Genomic DNA, 20,918 nt, shown 5'->3' on the forward strand with positions numbered 1-20,918 from the left:
TTTCTGCACTCTTCCCAGCTTAATGATAATTGGCGATTGGTTTACACAGTTATATGTAAGCACCATGATACAGCAAACAAACTTTGTTTTGAATGCCATCCATATATGGTAGATTGTTCCAAACACCACCTCTCATAGGAGGGTGACCACAAAGGAACCCAATATTCCAAATGTGGCCTCAGCTACGCTTCATACAACTTGTGAAGATAACATTTCCTTGATTCTTGTGAAGTAGTTCTTCCACAAGTTTAAAATAAAACATGCCATCATAAAAGGGGAAGATCGATCAGTTTATTTCCATATAATTTCTGTAGAGAGATGAATAGATATTATCCTAGATGTACATATTTATGGAATAAAAGTCTTCATGCATGCTGCATCCAAATCCTACTTTTTCTTTTTAAAGTGCTGGGTAACATTTAATGTGCCAAGAGTTTAAATGGAACCTGCTTATGCAAATATATTAAGTGTGAATCTCTAATTTCATTTATTTATTTGTTAGAGGTACAACGCAGAACAGGCCCTTCCAGCCTACTGAGTTGCACTGCCCAGAAACCTGTCTACCTACACCAGTCTAATTATAGGACAGGGTGTATGGAGTGTCTAGGGAGCGGTAGCACCTCTGGTGGGGGGGCCTGCTGTGCCCGTTTTCAGGGCAGCTCGTCCATCTTTGGTCCCCACCTGGCACTCAGCTCTCACCTGTGGCTCCAAATAGCTGGAGCACGTGCAGTAGCCACACCCTGGTAAACTGTCTCGGCAGATGGACCAAGTCCAGGTGAGGGTAGCCGACGGGTCTTTGACCCTCGGTGAGGGAGGGGTTTTGCCTGTCCCAGCGTGTGACGTCTGGCCATGGCAGATGGAGTGGAAGAGGCTGATTAATGTTCCAACGGTCAAGAAGGCAGGCCAGCAGGCGTTGTGGAGCGCAGCGAGCACGACAAGACACTTAGACATCCTGGTCATCCACTGCAAGAGCTGGTGATCTCCTCAAGCTCACCCGGCAGTAGGCAAAGGCAAACCACTGCTGTAACCTGCCACGTACATGATTTCCCAATATGTCAGAGCGGCGTGGAGGGAAATCGTCCACCAACTGGAAATTCCAGATGTGACCTAACGATGAACAATCATAGGACAATTTACAAAGGCCAGTTGCCTACTAACTGGTATGTCTTTGAATTGTGGGAGGAAACCGGAGCACCCAGAGGAAACTCATGTGGTCACTGGGAGGACTTTCAAACTCTTTACAGTTGGCACAGGAATTGAACACTGACCTCCACTGCCCCAAGCTGTAATAGCATCGTGCTAACCGCAACATGACTCTATTGCCCCTAAAGAAAGTATTTATGTATCTTGATGTAGCTCCAGAGTCCTAGGCCTCCCACAACGGATGTGGTGCAGTTTGGGTGACGGCTTGGGTGGAGGCCGGAGGGAATGAGTCGAGTGGGACACCGACTCATCTCCCTATTGTGTCTCTGCTGTTTTCTGATCTCCTTATCCTAAGGTTCAGTTTCTTTGTCAGCTCACCAATCTCTGGCTCATTTCCCTTAGTCTCAGTGTGTAGCCCCCTGAATGACCCACAGTCCTGTTGCTTATCAACCTATTTATCCCAAATTGCAATTTTAAAGCCAATATTGACCTGGAAAACCAGAGTCTGAGGAGCATAAAACTCATACAACTTAATATTTTAAATAACGGAGGATGGCAAGTTATGTGAAAGTGTTCTGACTTTTTGTAAGTTGATATTGGTCAAAGGCAGGGCAAGCTTTGAAGTTTAATGAGAGATGTTCTCTAAGGATTTCCATTTGAATTGAGATGCGTAGATTCCTAAACATTTACCTGCCTTCAGCTTAGCCATAACCATATATACAAATGAATCGATGACACCATGTTCTTGGTGGTGATGAAGTCAGCAGACAGAAGTCAGATAGCACATCTGGTTGAGATGGACGGCAACAAAAACCTCTTGCTCAACATCAATTAAACTAAAGAACTGACTATTGTCTTCAAGAAGGGGAAGGAGGGTGAAATTCACTGATCTACATTGATGGATTGGTGGTGGAGAGGGTCAGCAGCTTTAAGTTCTTGCTCATTAACATATCAGATGGCCTTCCCTGGGCCCGACATATAGATGCAATCACAAGGAGGGTGTGACAGCATCTTCACTTCCTTGGAGGGTTCAGAGTTTTAGCATTGTCACTGAACACGCTAACAAATTTCTACTGTTGGAGGTATCCTGACTGGTAGCGTCATGGTCTGGTGTAGCAATTTGAATGCGCGCAAACGTAAGAAGATGCAGAGAGTAGTGGACTCGGCCTCCCTCCCCACCATTGGTAGTATCTATATGAAGCGCTGCCTCAAGGCCACACCTAAAGCCAACGATCCACACCATTCAGTCCATGCCATCTTCTTGCAGTTACCATCGAGCAGGAGGTTTAGAAACCTGAGGTCTCGCACCATCAGGTTCCGGAGAAGCTACTTCGCTTCAACCTCAAACTCCACATCCTTACTCATTTATTTTAGGACTTTTCAACTGTTCCAGTGTTTCAGTGTTACTCGTGTTAAGGTTAGAAGTGATGCCTTTGAAAAAAAAAATTTGAATTGAGGAAGAAAACCCATAACAACTACAAATGAATCATGCAGAATGCTTTAATAAAAATTTTATTTTGGTGAAATGTTTTCTCTCTCACAGTAATTCCTCCTTTAATCAAAATTGCAAATTTCACATTTATTCATTGAGTTGCTTCCTTTCCCTTAATTATTTATTCATTCTCTAAAGGTTTCAGAATTTTTAAAACCCTAGTCTGTAATTAAAACTTCTCCAGTGAATGAAGGCATGTTTTGACATCGGCATATATAGATATTGCATTTTCGCACCATCTCTCAATGGAATTTAGCTGGTTAGTCTGTCTCAATTGGCATCGCAGCTCTTGAAGCCAGTCTGCTGATCGGGTGGTTTCAGAAACTGAGCTGGAATACCTCATTCCTTATGTCTGAGTTGCCACTCTCCCACAAGGCACGTTGCAACACGGAGACTGAAGTCAGCGGTTCTGTTCTCTTTAGCCACGCCTGCAACATCTCCAAGATCTGAAAACAGCAAAATTGGTCTCTTATGTAAGAAAGTTCCATCTCACTGAAAGGCGTTCCTGATTAAGCTGCCCACTTCTTCCCCTCTCCACCCTGGCTCTTGTCGTACTGTGACGAACAGAATGCCAGGAGTATGAACCTGCTAAGATAAATGATCAGCCTGAGAAGTGGTTATGAGTTCGGTTGAGGCAAACAGGACAATGACAGCAATGTTTTGCCACATTTAAAATTAGGAACAATAGGAATTCCACAGTTTGCTATAGAACGTGGAACATTTACCAGGTCCTCACTCATAATGAAGTATCTGGTTTTCCAACTATGGTCACTTATTACAGCCCCACCATTTTGCAGTAGGTTCCAAATTCTTTCATGAGTAAATGAGCATCTTATTGGGGATGTGCTCATGACATTCCTAATTTTCTGAATGCATTTTAACCTGGTACAGCAATTTCAAAGCACTAGAGGCTGCAATGAGTAGAGACACAGCCCTCCATACCATTGAAAGCATCAACATGATACCTCAAGAAAGTGGTATCTACTTCCAAGGGTCCCCTCCAACCAGGTCATGCAGCATCATTGCTACCATCAGGCAGGAAGTTCACAAGCCTGAAGTTCTGCATCACCAGGTTTAACAACAGCTACTTTCCTGCAGCTATCTTGAACCAACCTGAATTATGCTAATCCTAAATCCAAGAGGTTCTGCAACAAACATAAATGCTGGAGGAACTCAGCAGGTCATGCAGCATCCATGGAAATGAATAACCATTTAAATTCCAATCCCAATTCCCATTCTGACATGTCGGTCCATGGTCTCCTCTACCACCTCAATGTTAGAGGAGCAACACCACATAATCTGTCTGAGTAGCCTCCAACCTGATGGTGTGAATATCAATTTCAACTTCCAGTACACCTCCTCCTCCCCTTTTTCTCTTCTTTTATCCCCTCTCACCTTTCCTCTTCTCCTCATCTGTCTATCACCTCTCCCTGGTGTCCCTCCTCTTTCCCGTTCTGTGTATTTTTCACTCTTCTTTCCTATCTAAATCCTTCTTTGCCCAGCCTCCTGGTTTCATCTATCACCTTCTGGCTTGTATTCCTTCCTCTCCCCCCACCTTCTTATTTCCCTCTTCTTTTCCAGTCCTGATGAAGGGTCTCCGTAGATGCTGCCTGATCTGCTGAGTTCCCCCAGCATTTTATATTTGTAACCCTAATCCTACCCACAGTAATGGAATACAATGACCCCGTCTCACACTACTGTGGACTTGTCATTAAATACGTATGTTTTGCACCAATGCCTTGTTTCACAGTCTTATTGCACAGTCATTTTTTCACTGTCTTGAATAATTTATATACAATTTATGTGTAAGTTATGTCCTGTGTGTTGTTTGAACCTGTGTGCCCATGAACCTGCTGTACCTCACTGTATTTTGCCTATGACTATAAACTCAACTTTTATCAGTCTTTGAAGTGACTGGAAATTTAAAAAAAATTTCAAAAATTATGCTTGAAAATAATTGATGTAATATCAAGTACCAAAATGTGTTAAATATCTGAATTATTCAGAAGAAGTCTTTGGCTCTACAACTTCCCTCTGTTACCTGCTGATTGACTTCTGAATGTTGGACTTCAAAGGCACAGCTCTCCTGCTCTAGAAATCCCAGATTATTGGCCAGAAGCCTCCAGTCTCTCTTTCGAACTGACATCTCGCTGGCAATCTGCAGAAGCTGGTTGTCTGTCACGGCTGGGGTCTTGTCCAAAGTTTCAACATTCTAATGCAAACAAGGACGTGGAGTTCATTACTGACCCGCATATTCATAATCCATTCTCATTCTGCTGAAAGTTCCATGTACTACCATGAGATTCATTTTTTTGCAAGCATTCGCACTAGAACAAAAATACAATAGAATCAATGAAAAGCTACGCACGAGCAAAACGGACCAAGCAATATCTGTAGGAGGTTCCTAATGCAGAGTTTTGACCCAAAATCGCAATTGTTCCTTTTCTTCCACCAATACAGCTGGAGCCCCTGAGTTCTTGCATCAGGTTGTTTGTTGCTGCAGCCTCATGCGACTCCATGACTTTCAATATATTGTTGCATCCAGACATACAAAATGATCTTCTTCAATAAAGGTACTCTATTTTCTTCAGTTTATTTGCCAATATAAGTAGTCATACAAGCGTATCCACTGAATACCACACAAAGTAAATGTAAACTGTACATTACAGTGCCAGGTGAACATTGCACACCACATACAACATTTGTTTCCATTGAGTTCTCTGAGGATGAATTTACACCTCGTAATCCAAAAGAGGCAAACAGAGCCAGCAAGTTGTTCCCAGCAGTTTGATAAAAGGTCCAGTTCGATGTGGTTGTTGAGGGGTTACTTTGACCAGGGCACTGATAGAATTGCTCAGCTCTATTAGGTCCACCTAGGAAGACAGGTAAATACCCAACTTATCCTTAAAGAAAACACAACACTCCTGTGGCAGCCCAGTTAAAGGTTACTTGATCAAGCCTCTGGTGACTTGCTGATTCAGAGCCCAGAGATCTTGACAAACCAGCACCTACCATGGCAGGCAGATAGAGAATGGTAGGTGCGACTTGGGTTGGTGTTCCAGTTCCACTGCTGATGAATTCTTTGGTATCCCTACTTTCACTGAAAAGTAATTGACTCTGAACTGCTCTCCAAAGTGGCTCAGTATTTTAACTGCCACATCCGAGCAATAAAAATTGACAAACCAGTCAATGTTGATCTTGTGAAGGAGATCCACTTTCCAGGCCCAAAAAACCTATTGCTAATCTCAGCACTGTAGCAGAAACTGTCCCAGGTTCAAGATGCCTGTTGTTCATTACATTAAACCACTAATCAGTACACTCTGCTCACACTCATGACTTAAATTAAAAGAAAGAATAGGGTCCACACTGGCCAAATTGGACTAAGAAAGTTAGAAGGGTCCACCTTGGCCTAATTAAGTGCTCCATCTACCTAATGAAGGGTCTTGGCCTGAAACATTGACTCTTTATTTCTCTCCATTGATGCTGCTTGATTTGCTGAGTTCCTCTAGCATTCTGTGTGTGTTACTCCATCTACATGACCTGACAAAAGTAGTTGAAAAACGTTACATATAGACGATGTCAACTAGTAGAAAGGCAGTGTAAATGTTAGATGGCAGTCGGGGTAGGCAACAGTGACAGAGAGAAAGAACAAAATCCATTCCACAGTTTTGGTTTTTCCGAGGAATGACTTGTTTATCTATCACTCCATTGGTATGTTTTTCTAGTCTGTAAGATTTATACTTGTGTTTTGAAAATCCTTCATAAGTTATAAATCTCCATCAAGAATTACTGTTCAGAATTAAACGTGCTTCACGTAAAAATAAACTGTTTAATCTGCTTTGTTAGCTGGAAGTATCTCCTGTTTGGTTAGAGATATTTGCAACCAAGGTAGGAGGGTTGGGGTTGGGGATGGTGGGAGGACCCAACATTTGAAACAGTGATTACGGACATCTACCCCTCCAGGAAGAGAATAAGTAGTTAAGTAAATTAACCTACAGCAAATTTTTTTTAAAGTGAAAAGATGTGTAGAGATTTATACGAGATAGGGTTTAAATTCTTAAGTTTAGTGTTCTCAAATGGGTACATGTAGTATCATCACATTCCAGACACCAGGTTCAGATGTGGCAACGTGGTTGTTAGTCCAGCGGAACCTGTAAAGTCATTGGCAGGCGGGGTGCATAAACAAGGAGAGCTCTCACATAGATGACGTGGCCACAAAAACTGCCCTTACAAACAGCATGTCAGATTCTGTCATCAGTGAATCTGTGCACCACCAGAGGGGATGGGCCTTGGGAAATCTCATGGTATCAGGTCAAATGGGGGTATGGAATCTTCCTCCTGATTACCATCAACTGTATTCAATATGGAAAAGGATCTTGGCCATTGTCTGATGACTTACAAAGGACTGAAGAGCTTGAGCACGTAGATATTAAGGAGGAGGATGTGCTGGAGCTTTTGGAAAGCATCAAGTTGGATAAGTCACCGGAACTGGACGAGATATACCCCGGGCTACCGTGGGAGGCGAGGGAGGAGATTGCTGAGACTCTGGCGATAATCTTTGCATCATTAGTGGGGATGGGAGAGGTTCCGGAGGATTGGAGGGAAGAAAAGGAGTAGAGTAGAGATAGCCCAGGAAATCATAGACCAGTGAGTCTTACTTCAGTGGTTGGTAAGTTGATGGAGAAGATCCTGAGAGTCAGGATTTATGAACATTTGGAGAGGCATAATATGATTAGGAATAGTCAGCATGGCTTTGTGAAAGGCAGGTCGTGCCTTATGAGCTTGATTGAATTTTTGAAGATGCGACTAAACACATTGATGAAGGTTGAGCAGTAGATGTAGTGTATATGGATTTCAGCCAGGCCTTTGATAAGGTTCCCCAAGCAAGGCTTATTGAGAAAGTAAGGAGGCATAGGATCCAAGGGGACATTGCTTTGTGGATCCAGAATTGGCTTGCCCACAGAAAGCAAAAAGTGGTTGTAGACGGGTCATATTCTGCACAGAGGTCAGTGACCAGTGGTGTGCCTCAGGGATCTGTCTCTTCATGATTTTTATAAATGACTTGGATGAGGAAGTGGAGGGATGGGTTAAGAAATTTGTTGATGACACAGAGGTTGGGGGTGCTGTGGATAGTGTGGAGGGCTGTCAGAGGTTACAGTGGGACATTGATTGAATGCAAAACTGGGCTCAGAAGTGGCAGATGGAGTTTGACCCAGGTAAGTGTGAGGTGGCTCATTTTGGTAGGTCAAATATGATGGCAGAATATAGTATTAATGGTAAGACTCTTGGCAGTGTGGAGGATCAGAGCGATCATGGGGTCCGAGTCCATAGGACACTCAAAGCTGTTGCGCAGGTTGACTCTGTGGTTAAGAAGGTAACCAGTTCATTGGCCTTCATTAATCATGGAATTGAATTTAGGAGCTGAGAGGTAATGTTGCAACTACTTAGGACCCTGGTCAGACCCCACTTGGAGTACTGTGCTCAGTTCTGGTTGCCTCACTACAGGAAGGATGTGGAAACCATAGAAAGGGTGCAGAGGAGATTTACAAGGATGTTGCCTGGATTGGGGAGCATGCCTTATGAGAATAGGTTGAGTGAACTCGGCCTTTTCTCCTTGGATTAGATTAGATTAGATTAGATTAAATCGTGAGGACACTCAGTCCTCATTTACTGTCATTTAGTAATGCATGCATTAAGAAATGATACAATGTTCCTCCAGTATGATATCACAAAAAACAAGACAGACCAAGACTAACTTACAAAAACCACATAATTATAACATATGGTTACAACAGTGCAAAGCAATGCCATAATTTGATAAGGGCAGACCATGGACACAGTAAAAGAAAGTCTCAAAGTCCTCGATAGCCCATCATCTCACGTAGATGGTAGAAAGAAGAAAAACTCTTCCTGCCATGAACCTCCAGCGCTGCAAAGCTTCCCGATGCAGCCTCTGGAAGCATCCGACCACAGCCAACTCTGAGTCTGTCTGAAAAACTTTGAGCCCCCTACCAGCCCTCTGACACCGAGCACCGAGCACCATCTCTGCCGAGTGCTTCAACCTCAGCCCTGGCCGCCAAGCAAAAGGCAAAGCCAAGGATTCGGGGCCTTCCTCTCCGGAGATTTCTCGATCGCACAGTAGCAGCGGCAGTGAAACAGGCATGTCAGAAGTTTCACCAGATGTTCCTCCGTGCTTCTCACATCCGTCCCCATCAAATCAGGATTGTGCACGGCCCCTACTTACAGATAACAGATATTCATTTCTGGAGTGGCCGTGCAAGCTGCCTTCGCGCCGCCATTTTCTCATACGCAGCATCTGCTGTCCCCTTGCTCGCTCAGCATGCTCGACAGAGTGACGGAGGATGAGAGGTGACCTGATAGAGGTGTATAAGGTGAAGAGAGGCATTGATTGTGTGGATAGTCAGAGGCTTTTTTTTCCAGGGCTGAAATCGCTAGCACAAGAGGCACAGTTTTAAGGTGCCTGGAAGTAGGAATAGAGGAGATGTCAGGGGTAAGTTTTTATGCAGAGAGTGGTGTGTGCATGGAATGGGCTGCCATTGATGGTGTTGGAAGCGGATGGGATAGGGTCTTTTAAGAGACTCCTGGATAGGTACGTGGAGCTTAGAAAAATAGAGGGCTATGGGTAACCCTAGGTAATTTCTAAGGTAAGGACATGTTTGGCATAACTTTGTGGGCCGAAGGGCCTGTATTGTGCTGTAGGTGTTCTATGTTCTAACTGTCTTCCTTCAGCTAATGAACTAGTGCTCCTCCACATTGAGCAACACTTGGAAGAAGCACTGGGTATAGCAAGGGTATGAGGTGTACACAACTTGGAGGGCTCCAACGTCGGTTCTTCACCAAGAGTGGCTTGGTAGTACCAACTGACTAATCTGGCTGACTCCTGAGGATCACAGTGGTCAGAATGGACCTGCTACAGGTTGTGAGTCAACCGACAGCAGGGATTAACAGATATGAATATGCCCCCACCAGACTATCTGTGGCAGATGAATCTGTGCTTTGTCACACTGGTAGATGCATCAATGAACCAGTCTTTTTTAGGAACGAGGTCCTCACATTGGTGCCACCCTCTATTCTGTTGCATGACACTATCATTGTGTTAAATGGGATGGAATCCTTGAATTGGGATGTGTCTGTTGCACCTCAGACAGAATAGATAGGTCTACGTATGAAGTGCTAAGCTAATGAAGCTTTGAAATAACAAACATGTGTGTACTAAACAGCAAAATACAGTGTGCAATAGACAGAACTAAGTGACTCCATAACCAAAACATCAGATCAAAAGTCAGTTATCCCACCTCTCCTTGTCGTGAATGATGATAGACAATTAAATAGTTAACTGGAGACATGCTGCTCCTCAGTTAAGTTGGTGTCCCACATCTGAGTGACAATAATGATGCTGGAGCACATGCAATCATCTTGATCCAGAAGAGTTGAGAGGCTGATCTGAGATCCTCTCAATCTCATAAGCCAGTCAACAGCAAATTAGAGCCACAGAGCATTACAGCATAGGGATGGGACCTTCGGTACACCTAGTCCATGCAGGCCTCCATACTTCTATTCATGATCTGTTCTGTTTCTGACTCTAGGAAATAGCTGATGGCATTAGATGCAGAAAAGGCCATGAGATCAGACAACATCCCCGTTGTAGTCATGAACATATACATATGAACGTATGTGATTATTTGTGTGGACTGTAGTATATATTGGCCTCCTTCAGTTTTTCTGTGTTTACTTTCTTGTTGCTGATTGGCAGGTGGGGCAATATGTTACTTTTGTGGGCGAGGGAGGGGTTGGGGGATTTTGGAGGTTATGAGTTCTTTTCCTGCTTCTTTTTCGTGTGTGGGGAGGGGGGGTTTGATGTCTTTTCTTTCAATGACTTTCATGGTTTTTCTGTATTTGATGCGTATCTGGAGACGATGAATCTCAGAGTCGTATTCTGCATACATACTTCGATGACAAAAGGAACCTTTGAACATTTGGAGCCTGCCATGCCTTTGGTCAAACTGTACTGGAACAGTTACAACAGTGGCCACAGCATTAGAATGTATGAAGTTGCCCGGGTATGTTTTGTCCATGAAAAGCAAGACAAATCTAATTTGCATAATTACTGTCAAGTCAGTCTGTTCTCAGTCATCAGCAGATTCATGGGTGATGCTGTTAACAGTACATTCAAGAGACAAATATTGTCAACAACTGCCTCACCAATGTCCATTTTGGGTTTTTCTAAAACCACAACACAGCCTTGGTCCAAGCATAGTGACATCAGGTGGTGCTTGACTGCATGAGATGCCAAGGACATCTGATAAAATGAATCAACAGTCATCAAATGAAAACTTCTCTGAAGGTTGGACTCACATGAAGCACAAAGGAAGGTAATTATGGCTGCTGGAGGTCTTTCTTCTCAGTCCCAGTATATCAGTGGAGTAGTTACTTAGGGCTCGGACATCTTCAGTAACCATCTTTCCATCATAAGGTTAGAAATGGGCATGTTCACTGATGATTGCACAGTATTCAATTCCATTTGCCACTACTCAAAAGAAAACACACCCTCTGTGCATGAGATTTGATACATTCAGCATATAGACAAGGATGATAAGTGAGAAGTCACATCTCAGGGTTACCACAGTACAGAAACTCAGGTGGATCAGCCACAAAACCAATATGTCTTCAACAAAGAAATCAGAAGTGAGGAAACCTACAAGAGCCTCACTTCTTGACACCACAGAACCTTTCAGCCAAAAAAAACCCCACAGAGATTGTTGAATGGAGAATGTTAGAATATACACAAAATGCTGCAGGAACCCAGCAGGTCAGGTAGCAACTATGGAGAGAGGAATAAAGAGCTGATGTTTTGGGCCGAGGCCCTTTATCTGGACCTGAAGAGGCCCTGTCCTGATGAGGGGTCTTCGCCCCAAATGTCGGCTTTTTATAGCTCTTCAAAGATGTTGCACATCTGAAGAATCTTTTGTGATAACGTTAGGGTACTTTCCATTTCCCTTAAGAATGCAGCTCCAACAATACTACGGAAGTTTGATAACATCCAGGCAAATCATTTTCCTTGACTGCCACCTTATCCAATGGCCTGAACATTAATTCCCTCCACTACTGGCACACAGTGGAAGCGGCGTACACATATAAATACATGTACAAGATGTGCAGCAGTTGGTTCTCTAGGCGTCCTCAATATTACGTTTGCCATCAGCAAGGACAAAGGAAGGATATAAATGGAGTCATGCTTACATGTTCATGTCCAAGTCACATCATCCTGTCCTGGAAGCATTTTAGTGTCCTTTCCTTCACTGTTGCCAGGTTCAAACCCTACCAAAGACCATTGTGGAAGTACTTCACCAGAAGCATTGCAGTGATTTAAAAAGGTTATTAGAAATTGGTTAAAAAATGCCAGCCTTAGCTGAAATATGAATGAAGAAAATATGATCCAGAACATCATGGGCGCATCCCTCTCCATTATCGGTAGCATTTATGTGAAGGCACTGACTCAAGAGGTCAACAGCGTTCATCAAAGATCCTCATCACTCAGGCCATGCCACCTTATTGAAGCCACCATCAAGCAGGAGGGCCTGAAGCCTGAAGTCCCACAGCACCAGGTTTGAGAACTGCTAGTTTCCTTCAACCATTCGGTCCTTGAACCAACCATCAAAACCCTAATCACTACAGTTTAGCAATACTATGGCCACTTTGATCACTTTGCACTGAATAAGTGTTTTTATTCTTCTAATCATGTTCTTTCTTGTAAAATTGTGTATAATCTATGTTATCCATTATAGACAATCTGGCATATCCTCTCCTTGACCTACTGAATAAGCGGCAGAACATCCTTTTGAACAGACTCATTCAGCTCCGCTGTTACAAGGATCATTACAGAAAATCTTTCCTACCAAATGCAGTAAGTTCATCTCTGCGCAACATGAACACACATCATAGTACAATAGTATCTGTTTTATTATTTCATACATTATTATTGCACATTGTGTATATTATTATTCTATACTTTATTATCAGTTAATTCTGTACACTGCTAAGTGTGTTTTTAAATGTTGCTGCTGTACCAAAAGAATTTCCCCACTTGGGATCAATAAAGTACTTCTTATTATTATTTAATGCATGATTTCTTGTGAATGCCGCTTATCTGATGTTATGGACCTGTGATACTGCTGCAGATAAGTTTTCATGGCGCCTATGCACATATGTATTTACTTGTGCATATGACAATAAACTTAACTTTGACTTCCAGTTCGCTTATTGATGTTCCACTAAAATTAGAGCACACAATAAAAAGTGTGCTTTTGAAGATGGATCTGACTTTGGCCAGTCAGGTGTTCACACATTTGAACATCTTTTAGCTACCTTATGCTGCACTTCCCCTTGAGGACTGGGGTCTACAATCACACCTTGCCTGCCAATGTTTATCAGTACACATGGCTTTGATACAGCAGCTAAGTAAATTGGCCCTGTCCAGCACTCTCTTAGATCTTCCAGATTCATCCTACTGGGTTAAACTAAGCAGCGAACCTGTGCCAGAGTGAAGCAGATAATGTATTGCAAAAGGAAATAATTCCGGAGAAAAAGGAAAAAGTGGCTAGAAATATAACCAGGAGAGATGACTGATGATAAAAGACAACGAAATTCATCACTGATGGGTCATCTATTATCATCAAATTTATTACATCATTCTTAATGTAATGATCACAGTGCTTGGAAAGTTTCTTTAAAAAGTGACATGCACCAAGTATTTAGCTCAGTGTATTTCAAGCTGGCCTAGCCCAAGGCATGCTCATATTAATTTAACCACTCCATTCTCCACAGTCAAAGGAACTGAGTCCAAATGCCTGATCAAGACCTCATGCCAAGAGAGGTTTGGACTTCATTACAGGAGGAGGAGTATAGGAAACTGATACAGGACTTTGTGATATGGTGCAACTCAAACTACCTGCATCTCAATATCACCAAGACCAAGGAGATGGTGGTGGACTTTAGGAGATCTAGGCCTCATATGGAGCCAGTGATCATTAATGGAGAATGTGTGGAGCAGGTTAAGACCTACAAGTATCTGGGAGTACAGTTAGACGAGAAGCTAGACTGGACTGCCAACACAGATGCCTTGTGCAGGAAGGCACAGAGTCGACTGTACTTCCTAAGAAGGTTGGCGTCATTCAATGTCTGTAGTGAGATGCTGAAGATGTTCTATAGGTCAGTTGTGGAGAGCGCCCTCTTCTTTGTGGTGGCGTGTTGGGGAGGAAGCATTAAGAAGAGGGACGCCTCACGTCTTAATAAGCTGGTAAGGAAGGCGGGCTCTGTCGTGGGCAAAGTACTGGAGAGTTTAACATTGGTAGCTGAGCGAAGGGCGCTGAGTAGGCTACGGTCAATTATGGATAACTCTGAACATCCTCTACATAGCACCATCCAGAGACAGAGAAGCAGTTTCAGCGACAGGTTACTATCGATACAATGCTCCTCAGACAGGATGAAGAGGTCAATACTCCCCAATGCCATTAGGCTTTACAATTCTACCGCCAGGACTTAAGAACTTTTTAAAAGCTATTATTAATGCTTTTTGAGATAGTGATTTAGATGCATATCATATTTTTTACTGAGTTAAGTATTGTATGTAATTAGTTTTGCTACAACAAGTGTATGGGACATTGGAAAAAAAGTTGAATTTCCCCATGGGGATGAATAAAGTATCTATCTATCTATCTATCTATCATTTCTGTAATTTCTGTTGTTTCTTTTCTCACCATTGTGCCCCACCACTCTCCCTCTTCTCTATCTCTCTGTCTCTCTCAGTCTTTCTCAGCCTGCAGGATGATATAGAGGAAGTGGGCTTTCACTGCCTGCCACATAGTAAATGTGGATTGTTGAGGCAGAGGGAGTTGGTGTTAGTTGGGGCAAGGTGTGTGGTATCCAAGACTGTAGAAGTCTGTTGAAATTCCTACATTAGAGAGTGCAGATGTTAGAATCTGGAGCAACAAATAATCTACTCGAGGAATTCAGGGATTGAGCAGGAAGGAATTATTGATGTTTGGGGCCGAAACCCTGCATCAGGATCTCAGGATCTAAGTATCACATGCAGTTTTCAAAGCTCAGCATCACCACTATTCATTTGTAATGGCACGTAATTATACTGCAGCAGATTGGTTGGTAGCTAATCTAGCTATTAGTTACTAGCCAATATAACACAGTGTGTTAAAAATGGTTTTTAAGGAAGTGTCAATCATTTTTTTTAATCTTAAAAGAATGCTCACCATGTTAGGCAAGGCATAGAAGTTGTATAATCTTGTGGAACGAGTCTGAAGAAACTTCACAACTAAGATGGCATTTAATTCTCATCCAAATTGATTTGCAATCTTGCAGCTTTAGCATTTGACTGTAATCTCAAAATGGCAAGAGAGTCGTGAATGTGGGGTTCTGGTTGGTTTCCTCTTTGGTGTTCCAAACTGGCCATCCAGCTCAAATAAATCAAATCCAGCAAGCATGTACTTATTTCTATCTACAGGGAGCCTCAGAACTATGGAAGACTTGACTTTATCTGGAGCATCAAATTTACATAAATTCTCCCAGACTTTGCTCTCAAGTACAGTCCTTGAACCTCTTAACCAGGAATCAATGCAGAGACCCTGAGAAAAAGCCAATCCCTTCTCCAAACTCTATTTCAGGTTTAAAAAAAACAAGCACTACAAGTACTGAGACACTTCTTGCGAGTGGACATTTCCTTTATTTAACAGCCGTTTGTTTTCTCAGCGATTATCAGATCAGCCCCTCCACTCACTCCACCAGCGATCCGTTTGTCCCACGTCACCCATTGGTAGCAAGTCTCAGCACCTACACTGACTGTGACAGAGAGCTCTGACACTGGCCTTGGGCAGCACTGCAATGATTTTACAAGCTCAAAGTAACACACACGGACACATACAGGGACTAACAGCCAAGGTTATCAATACATAAATGTTTATTTGTTTTATGCTTGTTGTTTGTTGAATGCTCCATTACTCTGTTTGACTGCTCATTTGTTTCTGGTTTGGCGGTTCTGGGCACGTCTCAGTAAAGCTATTTGTGGTAGGTGCTTGTGATAAAGGAGTTGAATATCAGTTGATCTGTATAAGTATTATATTGTATATCTGTGTAAATATACAATATATCATATTGTTCCTCATTGTACATATATTTTCATATTTTGGGACTTTGTGTGAAAAATTGGGAGCACTTAATAAAACACCTGCTATTGTGGCGGACCCAGTTTTTCTCTTCAAGAGACATACAGCCCATCCAACACCTCTACATCACACTGACCTTATCCAGTCTACCCTTTGCAAGTCAGTCCCAAGGCACTGACAGGACCAAAAAAAATCACATGACAGTCTTGGGGAAAACTATTTATTTCTGACCTCTGGAAAATTCAGCTTACAGACAGTTCTCAGGAATGTAACCCAAAGAAGCGCTGCACTTTGGGATGTGGTTGTGGCTGGTAAACTCAATGTTCATTGTCTTCCCTCAAATGGTGGTGAGCCCCCCCTTCTTGAAGCACTGCAGCATGACCCCACAGAAGGCAGTAAGGGTATAAGTGGATAATCTACACTACTGAGAGAAAGATTGGCCACGATATGAGTGACATCTCCATTAATCTGGGAGAAGCCCCCTGCAAGGGAAGATGGGGCCTCGGAGTAAAATCTCCTCCAAAGCACAACACTACCAGCAGCTCTTACATCCCCAGTACTATCTTGAAGCCTCAAAATAATTGCTGCCAGTTTCCTGTGAACTCTCCCAGTGTCATTTAAAGCTACAGGCACCCTGAATTGCACAGCTGTTGCCAAAGAAACAAAAAAAAACTGGAAATAATATTATTGTTCTCAATTTCACAATCAGGAGAATTAACTACAAAATAAAATGCCCAAAATACAAATAGGATTGCTTTGTAGTGTGTTCATGTCTTGATAAATAACATGATGTGCTATATAAATTGTCCAATGAGTGTTTGTAAGAGTAAAATTCATGATAAGAAGTGTTACGAGTTACTTACAGTTAAGCTCAGTGACTGGCCTTTACTTGCTGTGATGACTTCCTCTGGTATGATGGAGAAGTGCAGAACTGACTTCACATCATCCTGTGGTAGTTTCAATATCCAGGCAACAAACTGTTCCTCATCAATATAGCCTGAGCAGTGGGAAAAACAGAGTCACTTGAGGTAAATTACAACCCTTTTCACTCATAAATCTTCCCTTTCAACAAAGCCCAATGGGTGCTGTAGCAAACTCACAGCTTATGTTTAAGTGAAGAGATAATCTTAAGTGAAGTAATAACAGACAAGCAAAAGAGAGATTGTGTATGACTCGCAAAATAAGTTTCCATCATACTTTCAACACTGCTACAGTGGTAGAGGGGGTATAGCCCCAGCGAATTGTGGATATCTGGTGCTGACTGATATTACAGCATTTAAGCTGCCCAATGCTTTGGAACTATGCTGCTCTAATGAAAGGAGAAAAGCATAAGTACAATATTTGCATTGGCAGGTCAAGACAGTGAGATTCCTCAAAATCCATGTTAATATTGTTCCCGGAACATTACTTATATAGTCAGACAGCACAGAGAGAGGCCTCTCCTCTAGCTAGTTCCATGTTAACCATCAAACATCTATTTTCAATGATCCTACATTCATCATATTTTATTCTTTCACATTCTCATCAAAGTCCCTAAGAATCTAACACTTACTCACATATTAGGGGCAATATACAGTGGGACATGGGAGAAAACCCCACATAATCACAGGAAGAATGTTGCAAGCTTCACTCAGACAGCATTCAAACTCAGGGCTGAACCTTGGTGTTGGATCTGTGAGGTGGGAGCTCTGCTCTCTATGCTGTTGTTCCACCCACTTATAAAACTTTTTAAGGTGGTGATGGTGGTTGACACCCTCCTGTCTTGAAAGACAGTGTGTAGGACATGAGTAAAGTCAGCTCATGGAGGACCACCTCCTCGAGTGACTGAGGAGTCCCACTCTGGAGTGAGTCTCTTCCACTCTGGCTCCAGGTGAAGGAAGATGAGCATCTAGTTAGAGAGGCCTCTCCTTCCGCCGAGCTCTCTCAATATTTTATAATCATTCTATAACATTAATACCTCTGTAAGTCTTAGAAACAGCACTGGTGTCATTTTTTTCAGAAATATTCCCTTTGCTCCAGACATCCCACCAAATATTCTCCATGTTTTCTCTCATTCCCAGTTCCGACGGAGGGACTTCGTTCTGAAATGTTAATTGCTTTTTTTTCCATAGATGTTGACTGACCTGCTAAGTGCTTCCAGAGTTTTTCCATGGTAACATTTTGGAAGTGATACTTGAAGAAAACATTTTGCCAAGGCCTTTTGTGGGTGATATTTAATCAGCTGAAAAAATTTAATCAGCTTTATCACACCAATGCACCACTTAGGATACTTGGGTCAACTGTGTTTCTTCTCTTAGTAAAAGGGCTTGAATGCAATTTAAAGAAATTAAATGAAAAAATAGAAAAAAGTTAGGTTGAAATCTGAAGGCAGTGGTGAAAGGGCCTTAATTACTATTGACAGAGAGGAAATTTTCCTACAAAAATTTAACAGATTCTGAGATGTCTATTTGCCCCATTCAGAAATGCCCTTTAGTGTGACGTGATTTATAGAAAATCTCTGTGTCTTGGGATAGTGAAGTCATCATACAGGCAATGTCACTTTTTTGATAGAAAACCAGGAAATCAAAAGCATGGATCATAATGATTTTTTTATTTTCTTTATCGAAGGTGAAATAAGAACTGGGATACAGAGAAAGGATTAAGTTAATTGTCAAATCATTTATGAATAAACGGATTATAAACATTTCTACAGAGCTTTTCTAAAATCATGAATTAGACCATAAGACATAGGAGCAGAATTATGCCATTTGGCCTAATGGGCTGAAATTGGGTGCACTTTCTGCAGATGTAGTCAGAATCAGAATCAGAATCAAATTTAATACCAACGGCATATGTCGTGAAATTTGTTAAGGTGCAACATTTCACACTTGGTCAGGTTAACCTCTACCTGCCATTTCTCTGCTCATATCTACTACTGATCTATATCCCACTCTATTCTTTGACAGTCCTCTATGCTGTCCACAACACCACCAATCTTACTAACCCACCCATCTACATTTCTGAACCCAAGCACCTGGGAGCACCACACCATCCTGGCATCTCTTTTGCTGCCACAGAATTCCCTGTCTGTTCCCATAACTATTGAGTCATTTACCACGATTGCTCTGCCTGACTTCACCTCTCCCTGTTAAGTGTTTGAGCCGACCACACTGTCACTGGCTAGGCTGCTGCTGCTGTGTTCTGATGGTATCCAAAGGGGTATATTTATCGCTGAGGGGAATGGCCACAGGGGAACTCTGCACTGACTGCTTATTCCCCTCACTTCTCTTGGTGTTCACCCACCTACAACCTTAAGCCTGCACTCTGGGTGTGATCACCTCGGTAAAGGTCTCAGCCATGAGATATTCAGCCTCCTGGATGGTCCTGAATCCATCCAGATCCAGCTCCAGTTCCTTGACCTTGTCAGTCAGGAGCTGAAGTTGGGTGACTTCCCTGCAGATGTAGTCAGAATCAGAATCAGAATCAGATTTAATATGAATAGCATATGTGGTAAAATTTGTTGATTTTACAGCAGCAGTACAATGAAATGCATGATAAATAAGTACAGAGAACAAAACTGAATTACATTAAGTATATATATGCTTATTAAATAGATAAGTTAAAATAAGTAGTGCAAGATAACAGAAATAAAAATGTAGTGAGGTAGTGTTCATGGGTTCAATGCCCATTTAGAAATCCGATGGCAGAGGGGAAGAAGCTGTTTTTGAATCGCTGAGTGGGTGGCTTTAGGCTTCTGTACCACTTTCCTGATGGTTACCATGAGAAGAGAGCATGTCCTGGGTGCTGGGAATCCTTAATGATCAACACCAACTTCCTGAGGCACCACAACTTGAAGATGTCTTGGATTCTACAGAGGCTGGTACCCATGACAGAGTTGACTAATTTTATAGGTTTCTGCAATTTACTTCAATCTTATGCAGAGGTCCCCTGCCTATACTAGACTGTGATGCAGCCATTCAGAGTGCTCTCCACAGTATATTTGTAGAAGTTTTTGAGTGTTTTAGCTGATAAACCAAAGCTCCTCAAACTCCGAATGAAGTATAGCCACTTCCTTGTCTTCTGTTTAGCTGTATCAATATCTTGCATCCAGCTTAGGTCCTCAGAGATATTGACATCCAGAAACTTGAAATTGCTCACTCTCTCCACTGTGAGGATTGGTTTGTGTTCCCTCGTCTTACCCTTCCTGAAGTCCATGATCAGCTCTTTGGTCTTACTGACGTTGTGCAAGGTTGTTGCTGTGACAAAAGCAACTAACTGATATATCTCACTCCTGTGCACCCTTTCTTCACTATCTGAATTTCTTTTAACAATGGTTGTATCATCAGTAAATTTACAGATGCTGTTTGAGCTGTGCCTAGCCACACAGTTGGGTGTAGAGAGAGTAGAGCAGTGGGCTACAGCATCCCTGTAGAGGGCCAGAGTTAATTGTCAACGAGGTGCAGATGTTATTTCCAATCTGCACAGATTGTGGCCTTCTGGTTAGGAAGTCAAGGATCCAGTTGCAGAGGGAGGTACAGAGGCTTAGGTTCTGTAGCTTTTCAATTATGACTGTGGGAATGATGGTGTTAAATGCTGAACTATAGTCAATAAACAGCTTCCTGAGATAAGTATTTGTATTATCCATGTGATCTAAGGCTGCGTGGAGACCCATTGAGATCGCATCTACTGTAAATCTATTGTGGCAACTGGCAAACTGCATTGGGTTCAAGTCCTTCCTGAGACAGATGTTGATTCTAGCTATGACCAACCTTTCAAAGCATTTCATCACCGTAGATGTGAGTGCTACTGGACAATAGTTGTTGAGGCAGCTTGCACTGTCTTCTTGGACACTGGTATAATTGGTGTCCTTTTGAAGCAGGTGACAATTTCTGACTATAGCAGTGAGAGATTGAAAGTGTCTTAGAATACTCTGCCAGTTGGTTGGCACAGGTTTTCTGAGCCTTACCAGGTACTCTATTAGGGCCTGTTGTCTTGCCAGGATTCACCCTCTTGAAGGACAGCCCTGAGATAGAGATGACAGAGTCATCGAATGCTGCAGTGATCGTCATAGTTGTGGTTTTATTCTCCCTTTAAAAGCGATCATAAAAGGT

The 20,918-nt window shown here is 42.4% G+C and overlaps 1 protein-coding gene across 1 annotated transcript in view; it reads right to left on the reverse strand.

Annotated features, from left to right (window-relative positions):
• Positions 1-2,681: 2,681 nt before the first annotated feature.
• Positions 2,682-20,918, reverse strand: part of LOC140725907 (uncharacterized) — a 181,729-nt gene continuing 163,492 nt past the window's right edge. The window contains exons 6-8 of the mRNA XM_073041842.1: positions 16,692-16,825; positions 4,677-4,847; positions 2,682-3,081 (exon numbers count right to left, since the gene is read on the reverse strand). Of these exons, the coding sequence (XP_072897943.1) occupies positions 2,953-3,081; positions 4,677-4,847; positions 16,692-16,825 (434 nt within the window). The 3' untranslated portion in view covers positions 2,682-2,952. The remainder of the gene's footprint in view (positions 3,082-4,676; positions 4,848-16,691; positions 16,826-20,918) is intronic.

Source organism: Hemitrygon akajei, chromosome 4, assembly GCF_048418815.1.
Source record: "Hemitrygon akajei chromosome 4, sHemAka1.3, whole genome shotgun sequence".
Taxonomy (NCBI): Eukaryota; Metazoa; Chordata; class Chondrichthyes; order Myliobatiformes; family Dasyatidae; genus Hemitrygon; species Hemitrygon akajei.